The sequence below is a fragment of the Acinonyx jubatus genome, chromosome X (assembly GCF_027475565.1).
Source record: "Acinonyx jubatus isolate Ajub_Pintada_27869175 chromosome X, VMU_Ajub_asm_v1.0, whole genome shotgun sequence".
Classification (NCBI taxonomy): Eukaryota; Metazoa; Chordata; class Mammalia; order Carnivora; family Felidae; genus Acinonyx; species Acinonyx jubatus.
Window position 1 is genome coordinate 43,558,334 of NC_069389.1, and position 20,417 is coordinate 43,578,750.

Consider the following 20,417-nt stretch of genomic DNA (forward strand, 5'->3'; position numbering starts at 1 on the left):
ATATAGACTTTGGCATTTAAGTTGGAGATGTAAATTGTAGAGAGAAAAGGGCATCGATGGCATATAAAGTCACAATACTGGATGAGATCACCAAGGGAATGAGTGTAGGCATAGAAGAGAAAGGGATCGAGGATTGAGTTCCCAGGCAGGTCAATGTCAAGAGGTCACAGGAAAGGAGGAGCCCCAGCCAAGCAGATTGAGGAGGTCAGAGAACAACCAGGAAAGTACTGTCCTGGAACCCAGGTGGGTATATGTCAAGCTGGCTTTGTTTCGCTGGAGGGCCCTGAATGGTACACCAGGAAAGAAGGTCCTTCCAGGAGGAGTGAGCGATCAACTCTGTCCAAAATTATTGATAAGTCAGCTGAGGAGAGGACTGTGGGATAGCCATTTGATTTAGAAATACTGATGACGTTGCTACCTTGACCACACAGTTTCCTTTCCATAGAAGTTGTATAAGCCTGATTGGCGTGTGATTAAGACAGAATGGGAAAAGTGGAAGCAGTGAGTATAGAAAACTCTCTTTCTGGGAGGTTTGCTATCAAGAGGAGGATAAAAGGCCCTGCAGGTGGTGGAGGGAGTAGGTAAAAAGGTTTTTTGTTTGTTTAGTTTTGGGTTTTGTTGTCTTTCGTTTTTAAGAGGAAAATAACATCAGTTTGTATGCTGACAGGAATAATCTAGCAGCGGGTGGAAAAGTGATGAATATCATACAAATGCCATGAGATCATGGATTTCTTTTTTGATTTAGCCAATCTACATGAGAATTCCCTGATACTTGCAACTGAAAGAATATTCACTAAGCGAGTCAGCAATGTACTGGTATGTCTAGGACTTTGCTATTTTATGCTTATTGAGCAGGTATAATTTATAAAAGTACTCTCATTCTGGCTCAGATGATAAATGTTATGAACTAGCTTGGATGACAAATTACACAGTCACATGAATTAGTTAGGAATATCGGTACTGAAGCCATAGATTCCGATCCTGGGCCTGTCACTTACAAGCTGTCATGACAGAAAAATTACTTAATGCCTGTGTTCAGGTTCTTCATATGAAAATGGGGCTACTGATGACACATATGTCGTGGCATTTTGCTGACCAAATGAGGTAAAACACCTATGGAGCTTACAAAAAGGATTTGCCAAATATGGTAAACATGTCATAAATATAAGGTATTATTAAATTTGCATGCAACATGATGCAAATTTCCCCTTTGCAGTAAAGAATGTAAACTGCTCGTGGATCAATTTTCCCTTTCATACATATAGCCTTAAAGGTAATTAACATGCAACTAAATGTGAAATCATTAACAGATGCATTTTATAGTTAGGAAACATGGAAGTAGAGTATTTAACTAAGATACAAAGGAAATTTAAAAAGAAATGTTAATCGATGGACTGTGTCAAGAGGCTTCATGTTATGTATAAATTTATAATGTCAACATGACTCACCCAGAGGGTGGCCAGATATTAGGTCAAACACTATTCTGAGTGTGTCTGGCAGGGCATTTATAAACGAGGGTAATATTTGAATAGGTATACTGAGTAAAACAGTAAAAAAGTAAAAAAAAAAAATTGCCTTCTCTAATGTGGGTGTCCTGTATCCAATCAGCTTAAGGCCTACATGGAACAAAAAGGATGACTTTCCCTCAAGCAGGAGGGAACCCCTCCTGCCTGACTGCTTGAAGTGGGACATTGGTCTTGTCCTGCCTCTAGACTCAAACTGAAGATCAGAATTCATGACACCTGATCCCAGCAGCTTTTGGACTGCAACTCACATCACTGCCTGTCCTGGGTCTCAGGAATTTTGACTTGGACTGGAACTACTCCTGCTCTCCTAGCTCTCCATCATGCCCACAAACGTGTTGGGTCTTCCCAGCCTCATAATCTTGTGAGCCAAATTCTTATAACAAATGTCTCTCTCTCTCTCTCTCTCGACAGATAGACAGATATAGATGATATAGATATAGGTATATGTATAAATATATAAGTAATCCTATTGAATCAGTTCATCTGGAAGACTCTGATTATTACACTTTGGAAGGTACAAGCCACTTGTTGAAGTACAACTACATGATGACATGATGTAACTCAGTAAAGAGTGGGCAGTATGTTCACAAGACTCAGATCATCAGGGTCACAAAAAAGGCCTTCATAAGTAATTACCTCATGGTTATTAAAGGTTGTGGTAGGTAGAATTCTAAGAATGGTCTCCCAAGATTTCCCATCATGATCCCAGGTACCATGAATAAGACGAGTTATTTTGTACATATTTGTGTTCGGTTACATGGCTAAAGGGATTTTCCCGTTACAATGAAGGTTACTAAACAACTGACCTTAAAGAGAGAGATTATCCAAAAGAGCCTAATCTAATCACAGGAGCTCCTTAAAGGCACACACTTTTCTGTGGCCGGCAGCAGAAGGGAAGCAAGAGAGATCTGAAGCACAAGGATTTGACACACTATTGCTTGCTTGAAGATGCAGAGAACCACATGAGGAGAAATACAGGCAGCCTCTAGAATCTGAGAGCAGCCCCAACAACATCCTGCACCACAGGAGCTGAATTCCTACAACCACCTGGATGAGCTTGGAAAGAGCTTCCTCTCCAGAGCCTCCAGGTAAGATCCCAGCCCAGCTGACGCCTTGATTTCAGCCTTGTGTGACCCTAAGCAGAGAACTCGCTGGATCCACACATGTCTGACCTATAGGAACTGTGAAATAATACACATGGGTTGATTTAAGATGCTAAAGTTGTGGCAACTTGTTATGCAGCAATAGAAAACTGGTATCAGGCACTTAAGTTATTAGTGTATTGAATCTGTTGTGGTTAAGGTAATTCTCTATCATCCAACTTCCTGGAGAGAATGAGAAATAATTTCTGACCCAGCCATAGCTGCATGTAGCTCTAAGGTGCAAATTAAAATAAGCACAGCCAGAGTCACAGTGCAGAGAATTCTAATGCTTGTGTAGTGAAAACTAATTGCAATTTAGAGGCAAGAACAGACAGCTTGAAGTGTGACAGTAACAATGAGGACATTTCCTGGCAAGATGTGTGCCATACTCAGTGTGAAGGACTTGCACACTAGAGCTGCCCATTCAGCCCCTGCCCTTCAGATAAGGCAGAACATTAAGTTCCAAGGATCTCTTATGGGGCAACAACAGACATGCACAGCCAGGGGAATTGCAGGTAGTGGCTCTGAATTAATTTCAAATAGATTATTATGAAAAAGGGTCTGATGTCATAGACATTCTTTGAGGCTTTAGAGTCAGACAGACTGGCTCCAGCACTCTGTGATCCCAGCTGAGTTCCAGAATTCTAATTTGTTAGGTGTGTGTGTGTGTGTGTGTGTGTGTGTGTGTGTGTGTGTGTAAAACACTTCCTTGATAAACAATGTTGACAAATCTTTACAGATCCCTGGGGTTAAGATCTGCCTGCATGATTTTCTGTACGAAGACAGCTGGATCAGCTTGAATGATCCCTCTAATCCCAGAGCCTTCCACAGTGTGTGGGACATACGGATTTTCTGACTTTCATCCCAGTTCCCTATGCTCAATAGCTTCTAGTACTAGTGTATGACCTCCCGGCCTTATAATCAGTGTCGGCCTTTCTAATAATCTCTCAGTTTCTGAAACGTCCTCTTGGTCGGAGAAGTTCTGCAATTCCCCTAGGCTTTGCAAATGCAAACTGATCTATACACAAAAAACACACATATCAAGAAATTTAACTGAAGAAATTAATCAATAAATATAAGATTGGTAATGTGATTATTGTTTTGGTGAAAATTATGTACATTCAGGAACATGGAATCAAGTCTGTGAGTCCCCAAAGACTGCAATTTTCAGCTACAGGCATGCATGTTCACAGTCACAAGGACTCAGTTCCCCTGATCGGACTCCTGCTCCTATTGCCTTTATTCTTTCTCAGTCCAATTCTTTGTCTCCTCTTCCTCTTTTCCTGTTCCGCACTGCAAATGTACCCTGTGGTGACTTCTAATTCACAAATTACATTCCACTTTTTGTTTTTTATCCTATAATGTACTTAAGTGCTGGAAGCATGTTTTATTTCTTCTTTACATATCTTGTATGAAGCACACTGCATGAAACATGGTAGGCATTGAAGGTTTGTTGAATTCATCTATTTCACACAGAAACATTGACAGCAAAAACACCCACTTCCAGTCTGGATGTAGTGCAGTAGATGCTTTCTATATCTAGTACCATATGTGTGGCTTTTGAGTGTCAGGTGCCATGCAAACCCTTCTAGAAGGTGGGATGTGTTGGGGGAATAGAAATCTGGTCCATCTGTCCATGTGCCTCTACATAGCACATAGCATACTTTTCATCACACAATATAGCTTACAGCAACAATTCCCAGGACTTAGTCATGTCTACGCCTTTCCATATCTGCCACCCCCAACTGTAATGTTATAAACTTAGTATTTCATGTAAAGGAAAAGTATTACTTGCAAGAGCAAAACTCTAAAAGTAAAATAGAGTGATAACATCACAATAGTAGAGAATGTTTTAATTAACGATGACTTTCACAAACACAAATTTTTTTTTTCATTTTTTTTTTAAATGTCAGGATACGCTGACCAATGCAGTCAATGGATTGTGACTGCAGTCCTAAATGTCAGCTCTGCCACTCTACTCACGTGTCAGGGCCAACGTATCTATCTTTCTGGGCTTCAATATCCTCATTTGTGAAATTGGAGTAACGGTACTTATGTCATGGGAATTGTATGACAATTATCACAAAGATAAGCAAAAGACCTGAAACATGGTAGGCCCTCGAAGAGCTTTTATTGGGTCTTCTGTTATAGTAGCTAAGAAACAAAGAAACAAAAAAACAAGTAGGATTCCTTTATGAGGATTTTAAGAATTATAGACATCAGAAAGTTCATCCAAAGCAACAAATCCAGGATACTTCCTTTGAGATGTAGGCTGGTAGAAAAAGCTATTTGATCAAAGTTAAAGTGAACTTCAGAAGCTAAGAGTCTAATTGGTAGGAGATACAATATTGTAGTTTGGGAAAAAGAACAAAACCAGTAATTTTTTAACTTGCCTTGAAGTAAGTAACCCAAAGGAAGATGGAAAAAAAGAAAAGGAAATGCTGTTTTCTTAACAATATCAAATTTCAGAGAAAGTGCTTGGCTCAGAACCCCTGGTCATAGCTACTCTACCATAGTGCTCACTAACGGTGCATCTTTCCACACAGGCTGATTTTACTGGGGGTACTCAAAGCTTTTACTCTGAAAGAAGGGATGCAGCTGTTTTCCTTTTCCCAAATTGATGCCAAACATCATTTGCATGTGCCTTGTTATCTTTATCTAAGGAGCCTATGAAATTTGTGGAACAGCTCGGTGACCCTGAGAAACCTGTTTTGCCGCTGGGGGAACTGGTCTCCTGGTGTCCGGGCCTGTGGGTGCTCAGTGTCATTGATAAGGAAGCTATCTTTCCTCCTGGGCAGGTCTGATACCTTTGTGGAAGAGAAGGGCGTCCTGCCAAAAATAGGGGTTTTGTTTGTTTGTTTGTTTGTTTGTTTGTTTGTTTTAAGAATAGGGTTCTTGCACAAGGAAACCAGCTCTGCAGCCAAGGACCTTCCTCAGGATCCACAATCATCAAAAGTCATGAAAGAGTTATAAATCACAATTACTCTGTTCCTTCAGAAGGACGCAAAACAGTCAACTTTCATCTGCCACAACCAGAACCAGTGTTGAATATATCAACACTGTGCCAAAGAAGCAGGGGACAGAATCCTGGGAAGAGGGCTTCTGAAATGCTGGCAGACACGATGAAATGGTGGATGAAATGGTGGAGGTGAAACAGCAGAAAATGGAAGGGGAACAAATAGGACTGCTGGGGGCAAGTTAAGCAGGGTCGGCCTCCACTGCAGACTTTCTGGGGTGTTATCATCAATGAGCCCCAAGTTTCCACCTCATGTAGCTACCATTAGCTTTCAGATCCTGGGCAATTTCCACTATGTCCTTGATCTCAATATCTTCCCTGAAAAAGAGAAATAGGAATGAGGATATTTCCTTTGAAGCATTTTTTTGTAGGATCAAATGAAAGATCAATGAAGAGCCTAGTGCAGTGGCCATCATTATGTACACTATTACTTAACATGAACCTCAACATTTATTTCAACTACATCAGTTCATTGCCTTCATTTTGTCTGTTTAATTATATAATTATCTTTTATTCCCAAAGATACAGTTTTATTTTGAAACATATTATGTAAATTATGGTACACGTCCTGCACAGATAAAGCCATCCAGTGATGAATGACAAAGATCTGGAAACACCACTCTACATACTGCTGTGCAGGAAGAACAGTGCTAGCCCTATGAGGGATCCACAAAAAATGAGGCAGACTTCTAGCCAGCAGACATCTCCCAGCTGACTAGCCTAGTTAGCATGGCAGCTGATACATACATGGTGCTGACACCAATGGCACCTACTAGAATAACTGCAGTTTGGAAACAGAATGTTTGCCCTACCAGTGTCACTTTCAAGGATCAATTAACTAATTAATTCAGCAAATATTCAGCGATGCCTTTCCACTGGTATCAGAAATTGTTCTGGATGGTGGACTGACAAAGAACAATGAAACATGGCCCTTGCCTTCAAGGGTGTCACAATGTAGCAAGGGAGACAGATAGGTCCATTATACCAACAGATAGGGTCCGGATGACTACAATGTGTGCTCAGCAATGTTCTGAGCTGCTTTTGCCCAGTGGGCAAGAGACAAAGATTCCTAAGATCAAGAGGTTCTAGTCAAGCAGGAGCTATGGTGGGGGGAGGAGAGAGAAATAAGCAATCAACATAATAAACAAGTAAATAACACAGTGTTTTTGGGTGATAAGTGTAACTAAGAGGCAATCCAGGCCAAGGTAAAGGGGATCAGGAATATGGGGTGGGGGGGGGGAGATGAATGCACTTAGCAATATACAATAGGGGTGGAGGGTGCTTACAGTTCCTTCCTGAGGATTTAGCATTCCACTCTGACACGTGACAGAGGAACACTAGAAAGGGTTTAGGTGCTGAATGAGAAGAATGCACAGGGACAATGTCAGTGAAAAGGAGAGACAGAGCAGTCAGGGAACTAGAGGTAGTGACCAAAGAAGCAGGAGAAATAAAGGAGTGCTGCCTCTTGGAGAGAACGGAAGGACTCACCTGGATTTGACATCCATGCATCTTTGTGTTCACGCCCTTGGTTGCCCATCTGTGCCGTTACTCACAGAACACAGAAGTAAAAGTCCTGTATTTACCCTGTGATACACTCATGGATCAAAGGGAAAAATTTGAGAGGTATTTTTTGCTCAGATCACTTTGTATCTGGGAGATTTTCTGCGCTGAATTTTCGAGCGCAGACACACTATGAAGCCAATTCTGTATTTGAGGGAAAAACAGAGCATCCAAGATACACAAAGAAGCAAAGACTCTGGGAACACATGGGGAGTGATTTGAAAGACACAACTCACCCAACCTCTGCATGTGGAGATACCTATGTTCACCCATCTTTCACTTTCTATCACCGATAAAGAGTTAACAGGTACAGTAATAACTGGCCTTTGATCCACGTAGCTTCTGGCACACTCTCTCGCTCAAACAATGTATTTTGAATCCCTCCTGGACACCAAGTTCCAGGCACTGTGCTGACTCAGGGGCAACAGGTATGCTTCAGGTTGGCTCCCAGTCTTGAAATTTCTTACAAACACACAGGCCAATCATTACAGAGCTCCTTGATTAGAGTGATGACAGAATTAACGTCAAGGGAGCCTGGAAAGGAAGAAAAAGAGGGAGATAATTTAATCCCAGTGTAAAGGGAGGGTGAGCACACATGGTCAGGAATATCTTTCCAGGCAATGTGAGGTTGGTGAAGTAGGTACTTTTGTAATCCCCACTTCACAGACGAGAAATAACATAGTCAGAAATAGTACCTTGCTAAAGGCTGCATAACTACTTGAAAGAGCCAGATTTAAAATTTTATTTTTTTCAACGTTTATTTATTTTTGGGACAGAGAGAGACAGAGCATGAACGGGCGAGAGGCAAAGAGAGAGGGAGACACAGAATCGGAAACAGGCTCCAGGCTCTGAGCCATCAGCCCAGAGCCCGACGCGGGGCTCGAACTCAGGGACGGCGAGATCGTGACCTGGCTGAAGTCGGACGCTTAACCGACTGCGCCACCCAGGCGCCCCAAGAGCCAGATTTAAAATTCTAGGTCATTTGATTTCTAAAACACTGTATGTTTCTCTCATTGACTACTACTAAAATCACTGAAACGATTTACTTTAGTACATCTTTTTTTTTTTTTTTAAGTTTACTTATTTATTTTGAGAAAGACAGAGACAGCGCGAGTAGGGGAGGGGCAGAGATAGAGGGAGAGAGAGATTCTTAAGAAGGCTTCATGCTGCCATCACAGAGCAGGACTCAGACTCAAACTCATGAAACCGTAAGATCATGACCCGAGCCAAAACCAAGCGTCAGACACTTAACCAACTGAATCATGCTCCTCTCCCTTTAATACATCTTGCAATCTTTTCAGGTATATTGTGGTTACTCGCCTGAAAGCTGGTTCCAGCTGTGGGTACTAAAAGGCTCTGGGAATGTCTGTAACATTCTCTATCCCAGGAAACAGCGGGTCTGGAGAGCCCATCTCTCTTAGAATTGTAATCTATCATCTCACTAAGTAAGGTGCTCGACTTTCCACAACGATGCTTCTCGTGTTGCTGTCACTTTCCCATCTGCCTGCTCCTTCCTACCTGAGAAAAAAGGCAGAAATATGTATCGGACTGTTGGTCTCAGAACAGATCCCCCCAGTGTTAGAACATTACAGAGAAGCTATGTTCTCCTGGGTGCCTGGGTCTTCCTGGAAAGAAAAAAAAGGAGAGAAGTGTAAGTCTGTACCACAGGAATGGCACGTACTGTGCATCTCAGCAACTCTCAACATACGTGAAATTTGTCACAGTGAAAGGAAGGGGATTACCTCTAGAGTCAGACAGACCAAGGTGTGAACCTTGGCTCCCTCACTTACTGTCTTACTTAAACCCATCTCAGCCTGTTTCTTAATCTGTTGAAGGGGAATTTTGATACTCATTGTTCAGGTTTGTTAGTAGATAAATATTAAGTGTGTAAAAACAATCAGACCATCAATAAATCAAAAGCAATGTCTAGAGTGATGACAAAATAGAATATCTTCTATTCTGTATCACTTAATTCCATTTTCTGTGTGTAGAAGTTATCGAACTTCAAGTTGTCAAGTAACATGTCAAGGTGACACACTTGATTGCTGGGAGTGAGGTAGGCACTCAGGTGTTCTTTTCCCTATATTGTGTGGGAAATGGAAAATACCTTTCTTTGAACCCAGTGACTCTTAGCAAATGAACACCTTACATAAGAAGTCAACTCTGAACATCATCAAAAAATGACACAACAAACCACAGCTCTTGGCAAAAATAATCCTTTTGATAAGACATGGTGATGTTGTGAGAGCATAGGCTGTAGAGACACGAAGACTTGAATTCAAATACAAACTGCACTCTAAGTCTTTCTCTTCTATGAATTGCAAATAGTAACCTCCTCTTTAAGATTTAATGGGCTGTTAGTTAAATAGGATACAGAGATCAACACAGGGCTTGGCATACAGACTGTCCTCGACAACTATCAGGTTTTAATTCATCCCTTTCCAGGGCAAGTTCACTGTCAACCTTTCCAAGCAGAGGTTAAATTTCCACTATGAACCTTATTTTCCCTCTCTTTTGTTTTTGGTTGTATTTTGATGGGTGGCAGTTACTGGTTGTACCAGCCAGTTTCTGATGCACAACAAACCATCCAAAATCTAGTGACTGTAAACAACCAATTCTTTTGGTCACAATTCCGCAGCTCGACAATTTCAGCTGGGCTTAGCTGAGTGGACCTTTTGCTGTTCTCAGAAGGTGTGTTTACGCATCTGTGGTCAGTGCCCTGTCTGCTAGAAGGCTCTGCTGGGGGCTAGATGGTCTATGACGGCTTCACCCACCCACATTTCTGGCAACTGGTTCACTGTCAGCTATGGTGAAGGGGATGCATGGGCCCCGGGTCTCTCATCACCCACCTAACTCATGCTTCTTGTTATCTTGTGTCAAGAGCAGCAAGAGAGGGCAAACTCCGGTGTGCAAGCAGTTTTCAATTCTCTGCTGGCTTCACACTTGCTGTTGTTCCATTGGACATAGCAAATTTCCTCGCCAAGGCCAAGGACAATGTGGGAGGAGATACAGGCAGGCATTCACATATTACAGTTGTTACTGTAACAGTCTACTGTTAAAATAGTTCGTGAAATGACCATGTTTATCATCAGAAAAATAGTTAACTATGGGTACACCAGATACTAGAATGCAGTCTCTCGAAAAGGATTTTTATTCTTCTATAGAAAAAAATCAAAGCTATCTTGCCCTATTCTCTAACAGGTGAAAAATAAAATCATTGTATGAAATTCTAAAAAAAAACACATTTGAAAACATTCTGGAATTGCACTAAATCTGTAAGCTGTGGATCTCTTTATCCAGAAGTGTGCTATGACTTTGCCAGTAGGAACCCAGCCTGTACCTCTCTCCATACTATAAAGTTGCTCTACTCTCCCTTCCAAAAAAATATGCCTCCAACAGAAGCCTACTGCATAGGCACACTCTGATGTGCAAGTTATGGACTAGACTAGAAGGCAGCACCTCTGCTGAGACAAGGACAAGGAGATAGGTACTGAAGGAACTTGTGATGTGGCTGGGGCCGAGTTGGGCCAACCCTTCCCGCAGACACCAGCCCAATCTCCCAGCTTTGCTAGAGTTCCTCTTGATTCATTCAAATCATCTTTCAAAGCTGAGTCCAAGTTCTATCATTTCCTACTGCAATGTCTTTACCTACGCTGTTCAGGATCCCTTGGTATTTTATGTATTGTGTGGTGGCTGATAACTGCTACTATGAATGCCATCATTTCCCCATTATATTTTCTATATGATTATTGCTGGCATACATGAAAGCTTTGGTATTTTCAATATTAGTATTTCATTCTACCACTTAAAGGAACTCACTTTTATATCATTTCTTAGGCTTTTCCCAAGAATATATTCCCATCGCTTGGAAATAATGAAAATGTTGTTTTCTTTACTAAAACAATACTTTTTTTTTTCTCTTTACAATCTAATTGCACTGGAACGACCATCTAACGCGAGCTTTAATAATATTGGTGATAATAGGTATATTTGCCTAAATCCTGATTGTGATGGAATTTTTTTCTAGTTGTTCAACATCACTGGTGTATTTGTGTATTAGACACACTGAGGACTACAACCTTCTAATATCTATTTTCCCAGTTTGTTTTTAATTACGGGGTGCCACATTCCTTCAAATGTTCTTTCATCGTCCATTTATCCTTAAAATATGGTCAGTAGTAGTAGTATCTCTATTGGTTGAAGTCATTCTCTTTATGTCTCCATTCTATCATTTTCTTCATATGCAACCCACACATTTGTGTCATATTATGCTCTAGATATCACAGATGTCTGTTGCCACTGGGAACAGGATCGTTTGTATGAGCTATTCTGGGTATAAATGGAGTAGAGCAGACCCTGGAAAGCTGATCTGACTTGTTATTTAAAACTGGGGCTGTATGTTTCCTCAGTACTTTGCACTTACATTTCAGATTCAGTTTCCCTTTGATGCAGGGATTCTTTCACTGGAAAAGTGAGTTTTCAAGATCCTGCTTGCTTGATGCCAGCAGAGCGTCTGTGGGTAAGAGAGAGGCAGAGATGCCTAAGTTGCAGTATGGCAAAAGTTGGGGGACATCAGAGGCCTTCTCCATAAGGCTACTGTTAGAGCAGGGAAACAGTAAGAAAAAAATGAAAAAGTGGGGGAAGCCTTTGGGGTTGTTACATATTGGGCTGTGAGGGGCCACTTCCTGGCCAAGAGGACAGCTTGAGCACACAAAGAGGTGACAGAGCACCAAAGTGGCCTTGTTGGAGGCCCACCCCAGAAGGCTTGTAAACATCGCACTGTAAAATGAGAAGGGATTTCCATAGGCATGTTTTCCAAAACCCCAAGCGGTACTTCTCAATGAGAAAGAGAGAGGAGGGTGGAGTCAGTGGAGGGTGGAGACTGTTGGCATTTAATAAAAGGCTAATTGGAGTGGTTCTGCAGCTGTTGGGTGAATAGGACTCCAAGTGCAAAGGGCTGAAACAAGTAGGCGAGAAGTTTACTGATAGGAAACTGAGGAAAGATGTCAGTAGGGGTTCAAGAAAAGTGTTAAGTGATGGGCTGTGCCAACATGCCAGGCAAGGTGAAGAACCTGCCACCCTGAATAAAGGAAACCTCATTTTGGAAGGTGGGGGGGGGGGAGTGTGGTGGGGGGTGGGGGGAGCAGGGCAGAGGGAGAGAGAGAGAATCGTAAGCAGTCTCTACACTCAGCGCAGAGCAAGACTGTGGCTCGGTCTCACCGTCTTGAGATCAAGACCTGAGTGGGAATCCACAGCTGGAGGCTTAACTGACCTTGCCACCCAAGCGCCTCAAGGAAACCTTATTAAAATGGGAGTCCATAGGCCAGCAGGGGGAGCTTTCACACCCTACAACTGCAATCAATTGTGGACCCCAGCAAGGACAAACAGTGCCTTGCATTCCCAGCAGGAAGAAGTTTACTTTCCTACTCCAGCAGGAGGAAGGAGGAATTTCTCCTGCCCCAGCAACAAGCTCAGCCAATAGGAAAATACCACAACTCTGCCACTTGAGAAACTGTCATCACTCTGAACTGTCGTTTTCCTGCAATGGACTTTTCCTTCGCAGGACTCCCTCCCAACTTCCTCTTTTTCCTACAAAGCAAGGTTCCCCTGCTCGGATCTCCAGACTTGTCCAAGGTGTGCCACGCTTTGCGTGTCCCGAATCGCAATTCCTCTGCTACTCCCAAATAACCCCATTTTGCTGATAAACGAACTGGCTGTTTGACCTTTAAGGTGGACAAACCCGTTGAAGAAATAAAACGGCATGCTATGACTCAGCAAAGATTAGGTACTGTTTGCCAGGAATACTGAGGATCATTTAGACAACCCTGGGCCCTCCTAAAACGTAAGGAGGTACCATTTGTTATGGACGGTGATGATGCCCTTTACCTTATCGCGGGTAAAATAAGTGCACGTGTTTCATGCAACCTGCCGGGCAGGGTGAGGAGAAACGTCTGGCCGCGCCACGGCCAAGTTCGACTCAAAAGGCGCACGTGGAAACGATCCCGGCCCAAGTCACAGTGCAGCGATTGGCGAACCGAAGTCCCGCTGGCAGGAGATTCCCAGCCCGCGAGGTGCGGGGCGCCTGCGCAGTGGGCCCCCGGCGCCGCCGCGCGCGCTGCGGGAGCCACAAGACCCCCGCCCCCGCCCCTCGCCCTCCAACGTGAACGCGCACGTGAATGGGGACACGGACGCGCACGCGAATGCGCCTCACCTCGCTCAACCCCTGCCCCGCGGCTGAGGAAGGAGGGGGGCGCGCGCGGGAGTCGCGGGTGGGCTCTGTGCGGAGTGGCGGACCCGCTGGCGGCGGCGCGGGGCCGGGGTCGCGGGCTCCGGCTCCGGCGCGGGCGCGGGGGCGGCGGCGCCTCGTCCAGTCAGGCGGCGGCGCTCGGGACCCTCTGGCCGCACGGGGGACGAACTGACTGACGTATCTCGCCCGCCCCCGTCCCCGCCCCTGCCTCATCTACCCGGGGCTCCCGGGGCTCCTGGCCAGAGCGCTTTCTCTCGCTGCTCCTCTCTTTGGCCCTTTCTCTCTCTGGCACCTCGGGCGGCTGCGGTGGCAGCGGCGACAGCGACCCCAGCAGCAGCGAGCGGCGGGAGCGGGTGGCCGTGACGATGAAGTGCAAGCCCAACCAGACGCGCACCTACGACCCGGAGGGGTTCAAGAAGCGGGCGGCGTGCCTGTGCTTCCGGAGCGAGCGCGAGGACGAGGTGCTGTTAGTGAGTAGCAGTCGGTACCCGGACCGCTGGATCGTGCCGGGCGGGGGCATGGAGCCCGAGGAGGAGCCGGGCAGTGCGGCTGTCCGAGAGGTGTTCGAAGAGGCGGGAGTCAAGGGGAAGTTAGGCCGGCTCCTGGGCATTTTCGAACAGAACCAAAACCGCAAGCACAGAACGTACGTGTACGTACTGACCGTCACCGAGATTCTGGAGGATTGGGAAGATTCGGTTAGCATTGGAAGGAAGCGAGAGTGGTTCAAAATCGAAGATGCGATCAAGGTTCTCCAGTGCCACAAGCCCGTGCATGCCGAATATCTGGAGAAACTAAAGCTGGGCGGCTCCCCAACCAATGGAAACTCGGTGGCCCCGTCTCTGCCACAGAGCGATCCCTAGTATGTACCGCGCCTGCACAGACTTCTGCTTTCCGCCTACCTTAGAATAAATAGTGCCCGGAGCACCTCTGCTGCCTAGTGCGGTCTCTCGGGGAGGAGGGGGGCTTCTTTTGTTTCCTTGGCAGACCTCTGAATCACGCTTGCAAACTGTCTCAGTTGCCAGGCACTGTTTTCAGACAATTTGCACGTTTTTCAGATGCTTTGAAAATCGCTGCTTCGTAGGACTGTAACAGATTTCGGTAAGCCTAAACCACGTGGGTTTGTTTGTTGTTTTTTTTAAGGTGCCTTAACTGCTTGCTCAGCTCTTAGTGTGTGTGTGTGTGTACAAGTGTGTTCACGCTGTGGGTTGTTCTTTTCTTTTACGTTTCCACACACGTGTGTATGTGCACGTGTGCATTTTTAGTACCGTAGCCTTGCGGTTTGTTTTGTAGTGAAGGCCTTTTAAATCTGAACATCTTGGTGGTGTGGCATCTTTAATTTTTTTTTTTTTTCTTAACCTCCTTTCTCATTCACAGCATTAGCGCCAGCCCTTCTGTGATGGCAATTGGTTTAAAGATCATTGATGGATTTTTTTTTTTTTAATATTTAAGAAATTTCACATCTTATGGTCTTTCCTTACTGGGCAATAATTTTGTGTTTAGTGATGTGATCTAATTTGGCCTTTTCAGAAGTTTCTTTACTCATAGGTACATAATTTGATTTTCAAAAAAATTTCACCAGTGATAATTTTTTGCTGCTTATTTGAAGTGGCCATTTCCCATACAGCCCAAATGTACTTTAACAAATATTACTTTAGACAGTGAATATCTTCTTGGATAAGTATTGTTAGCCAAACACATCCTGATGTGTACATGTTATCATGAAAACTGTATTCGTAGGGAGTGATTTCGTGTTCAACTTGCAACTTCATTGCCCATTTCTTAATACCCTAGAATAAACATGGTTCTCCCAATATTAACTAGTCTTTGAAAGAAAGTTATTTCACATATTTGAATTGAGTGGACATTCCAGTTAACCCTCCTGACTACCAATAACCATAGGCATGGGATTTATATGGTGATTACATTCCAATCCAGTGATGTACCTTTCTTGATACTTGGCTGGCACAGACTTCTTAAAGTGTCAGGACACCTGAACAATCTCTATTAAAGATTCAGGATAAATGTTTTCTGTCACAGGACAAACTCTTTTGGGTGCCAAACTAAAAACTCATACATTTGCCTTGTTAACTTGCCTAGGACCACGAGTCTCAGCTAATTTTGGGGGGATCACTTTTATGTACTCTGTATTAAATTTTGAAAGTCTTGATTCTTCTTAGAACTCCTTATCTTCTCTTAGGAAGGTTGAGAAAAAGTCTATGTTGTGAAGAGAGTATAGGTGGGTGATATCTTTTTACATATAATAATTAACAACTAGAAAATATTCTATAGGCTAATAATAAATATAAGTGGGTAATAACTATAATTCAAATATTTTGTTATTTTGCATAGTAACATTTCAAAAGAATACAAACGCTGGCTGGTAGTATTGACTATTGTTATATTTTGTAAAACTTTGATGCAATTGGTTTTTTTTAAATCTTTGCCATATATAAATATGTCTGAATAAAGCACATATTTAAGAAAAATTAATATTATCAAAGGAATGAGTAGAAAACCAACGGCTTTTAAAAAGCAATTATATAATATATTGTAAATTATGCAGATCATCTGTTTTTCAAAAATATATTTCTTTATACAGAAAGACACAATTTAAAAAAAAACTTTCTAAATCCTACCTCTTGGCCTTTTATTACAATAGTCCAAATCAACTAATAGGTATTCCTGGTAACTCGAGATTTTTCAAGGTATACACTAATAGCAAAGGAACTGGATCATTGCTTTACACCTGTTTCGTACATAAGACTGCCCTCATCTAAAATGCTGCCACAGGGGCACCTGGGTGGCTCAGTCGGTTGAACATCCTACTTCGGCTTAGGTCATGCTCTCACGGTTTGTGGGTTCAAGCCCTGCGTTGGGCTCTGTGCTGACAGCTCAGAGCCTGGAGCCTGCTTCGGATTCTGTGTCTCCTCCTCTCTCTGCCCCTCCCATGCTCATGCTCTGCCTCTCTCTGTCTCTTAATAATAAATAAATGTTTAAAAAATAAAAAATAAATAAAAATACTGCCACAAATACCTGGGTATAACCTATACATGGAATTCTTAGAATAATGCACAATCTCATGTTTTGACTTTTGAACTATGTATTTGGCAAGTGTAGATAGTATAGTGTTGATATTAATCAAGTCTTAAGAATTGTTAGCCTGTAAATATTTGCTGTATTTTATTTAGAAACATTTGGATTGAGTCTATCACTTGCTAGAATTTTCTTCACTGCCAAGGTCTTTAATTTATGTAATTTGTAAAACTTCCAAGGCTTGCACTTCTTTTCTTGTAATGTTTATTTATGAGAGAGAGAGTGAGAGTGAAGGAGGGGCAGAGAGAAGCTGGAGACACAGAATCCAAAGCAGGCTACAAGCTGTCAGCACAGAGGCCGACGTGGGGCTCGAACCCACAAACCAGGAGCTCATGACCTGAGCCAAAGTACAACACTTAACTGGCTGAGCCATCCAGGTTCCCCCCAAGGCTTGCATTTCTAAGTTGTAGCAGAACATTTTACAGTTATCACAATAAGTTAAGCTTTCAGATTCACATAGGCAGTTCTTGTTATATATGCTTCTGGAGTTCAGTCTAGAAAAATTTAAGTGAAAGAACCCAAGCCTTTCATTTTTTTTTTAATTTTTAAATGTTCATTTACTTTTTAGAGAGAGACCGTGAGCTGGGAAAGGGCAGAGAGAGGGAGAGAGAGAGAATCCCAAGCAAACTACACATTGCCAGCAGGGAGCCCAATGCGGGGCTCAAACTCATGAACCATGAGATCATGGCTTGAGATCTAGAGTCAGATGCTTAAGTGACTAAGCCACCCGGACGCCCAAAGAACCCAAAAAGCCTTTCATTTTAAAAGAGAAATCCAAACAATTCAGGCCAAAACAGTTGACACAGAGCTAACAAACCTAATCGTGTCAATAACTTACATCTTTTAAGAGTTTGATGCACAGTTGAAACTTTTTCCCTGGAGAGTCAGTATACAGCACCCATATTATTTCTGTGATGATTTACAAAAAATGAACAGATGAATCTTTCTGCTCATACCTCCCCCCCAATAAACAGAGCATTGATCAAAGATAATTAAGACTTTCAAATATGAGGTAGAATTTGTTTCTAGCATGTTTTTGTCAAGGCTGGGTTCCTCCCCCCCCCCACTGGACAAGTACCTATTATCTTTTTAAAAACATTTTTAAAAGACATGCTGGAGTAAAGGTAATATCAATATGCTTGATATATAAATTTCCCTGGATGTATAAAGTATTATATTTTCTAAGAAACCTATTTTTTTGTGTATCAAATCACTGTTGGAAGAACTAACTCTGAAAGGGATGGGGGTAGCTATAAATATTATGAATTCCTTTGTAGGGTTTCATAAGAGAATTGTAAAGATTTCAACATTTTTGTATTAAGAAATGTTTTGTATTAAGAAACATCAAATAAGAAAGAGAGTGTTTGTGTGTGTGTTTAAAAGCAGGAACAGGCAGTTTTTAAGGTAGCAACATTAGAGGGCCTTTCTGGGACAGATGGTTTAAAGGGCTCTGAAGCTGGAGCTGCTCCTCTCACTTCCCATTACATGGAGTCCAATTGTAAGAAAGACAATTCCTTTATCAAAAGTTGTTAACTGGGAAAAGTGAGGTGAAAAATCTGCCTTAGAGCCTAAGTACTAACAGCTGGCTAGAGTTTTCTTTTTCAGGGTCCCTTTTGTGGAAGCACCAAGAGAAACAGGAAATATTTTCAGGACCATTCTAGTATTGTACCCATCTTTCTGAATGATTGTTGGCCTGTTAGACTATGAACTCTTTGAGGAGTAGGACCCAGCCGGAATCCTGTCCATATTCTCAGAGCCTAGAAAAGTGGCTAAAGTTTGGAGACATTTGTCACTGAACCACAGATTAGAAATGTCTACTACTAGTGTATTCTTGATTTCTTAGCTTCATGTTTTATCTGGACAGTCTCTTATTTTCACCTGGCCTCAGAGTGGAACTGCATTGGATAATTCACTGAAAGCTTTTACAAGAGTCTCAATAAATATTTGTTGACTGGAGGAATTGATGAACCAATAAAACTATTAATAAGATTTTTTTTAGGTGAATGGCACAGATGTGATTCAGATGTACTTTGAAAGAAATATGTGCACCCAATGATGAATGGAATTGTGAAACACAGATGAGCTCTTTCACACTCCCGAGGACAAGCTCATCCTATGCTTTTGAACACTTCTCTGTTTATTGCAATGACCGTTCTCCAGATTGTTGCACTACCACTATCTCTGTATGGACTTCTAATTTGGCACCTATGGCCTTTTTTTGTGCTTTTATGATTATCTGTATTTCCCACCAGCTTGGTTATAGTGCAAGGGTCTTGTTTCCTTAGTCTTTTTATGTATCTAGCATACAAGACATCACTTGAAATATGGTAGATATTACTGAAGATTTGTCTAAATAATATTTTGTAATGATACAGAGTATCATGTAAAGCATTCACCTTCTAATCTGGTGTTAGCACACTAAATTGCTGTCTAGCATATACATGTTTTTTTGTATATTAGGTGTCGCATACCGTTTCTAGGCTGTGAAATATTAGAAAGCAAAACTTCTTACTCCTATGTCTCTATCATCCCAGACATGTGCCTCCTAATGGTAGTATACTACACCACCTATGAAATATATTTGCCACAATTTTGAACCTAAATCATCCTGTGCCTCTAGACATTCCTGATCTATAGAAAATACAGGAAATAGAGAAACATTACAGCCCAGAGTTGATGTCTGCAGAATCCAGGCTGTAGGAAACTGTAGGACAAATGATCCAGTTTCTTCAGTAAACGGATCGCCAGGATGAAAGAAAGAAATGGAAGAAGAACCTATAGATTGAAATGGACTTGAGACATATAAATCAATTGTAATATATGGATATTTTGGGGATCCTGATTTGACCAAACTGTAAAATAAATACATTTATGAGACAATCCAGATAATTATGAAATTGACTTGATATTTGATATTCATTGGGATAATGGAGATTATGTCAAAAACAAGAGTCCTTAACTTTTAGAGATCCATTCTTAAATATTTATGGTTGAAATGATATCTGGAATTTGCTTCATAATAAGTGGATGTTAAGTGCATTAGATCAATATAACAAGATTGGCCTTGATTTAAAGCTGGGTGATGGTTAAATGATGGTTCATTATATATATATTCTTCTCTACTTTTGTATGTTTGACATTTTCCATAATAAAAAGTTAATGAAAATAGTTTTCAGAGTTCTTGTTAAAGCTAATATATAAGGCACAGAGAAAAAAGAGGAGGAAGAAAAATTTTAGATTGTGTAAAGAATGTTTGCTCTGAGGTGCCTCTTCTAGGCCAGGAAGTCAAATGCCCAAAAAGAGAGGGCTGACAAACTCTGGAGTGGCTAGTGTTTATCTTGCTACAGACCACTGTCAGGAGGTTTTTTTTCCCCTCTTAATTTGGCTCATTTAAATAGGAAGAGTTAAATTCTTATTTATTGGAAAATGGGAATGGATTCTCCTATTGAGCAGGATATTTGACACAGTGTAGTTCATATCACTGTGAAAGAGCAAAGGGATGGAGTCTCCAGGGAACAAATTTATGGAATTTTATAAAAATCAATAAAGTGCCATTTTCAAATAGTATTTTTTAGGAGAATAGTGGCTGTAAACTTGTTAGTTGCATACTCATTAACTGTATATTTGAAGGTAGGTGACACAGGAAAGTAAGCACACACTCCTGACTGCAGATATTCCTTCTGCTTTGCACTGTGTTTAGAAATCCTGTGAAGGCTAAAGCCTGCTAACTCAGAGTTAGTGAAGCTGTGCTGAAATCAACAGACACGTGGTCTGTCCCAACTTTTGCGGGTAAAGAAGGAGCAGACAGGAAGAAAAATATTGAAGGTCCCTTC

The 20,417-nt window shown here is 42.0% G+C and overlaps 1 protein-coding gene across 1 annotated transcript; it reads left to right on the forward strand.

The window, feature by feature from the left end:
• Positions 1-13,713: 13,713 nt before the first annotated feature.
• On the forward strand, positions 13,714-19,698 carry LOC128310949 (diphosphoinositol polyphosphate phosphohydrolase 3-beta). Its single transcript, XM_053202331.1, has 2 exons — positions 13,714-14,589; positions 18,190-19,698. The coding sequence occupies exon 1, from the start codon at positions 13,857-13,859 to the stop codon at positions 14,349-14,351; it is 495 nt and encodes a 164-aa protein (XP_053058306.1). The 5' UTR covers positions 13,714-13,856; the 3' UTR covers positions 14,352-14,589; positions 18,190-19,698.
• The last annotated feature ends 719 nt before the right edge of the window (positions 19,699-20,417 follow it).

Coding starts and splice junctions, on each gene's coding strand:
- LOC128310949 (XM_053202331.1), top strand. CDS start 13,857: ATGAAGTGCAAGCCCAACCAGACGCGCACCTACGACCCGGAGGGGTTC.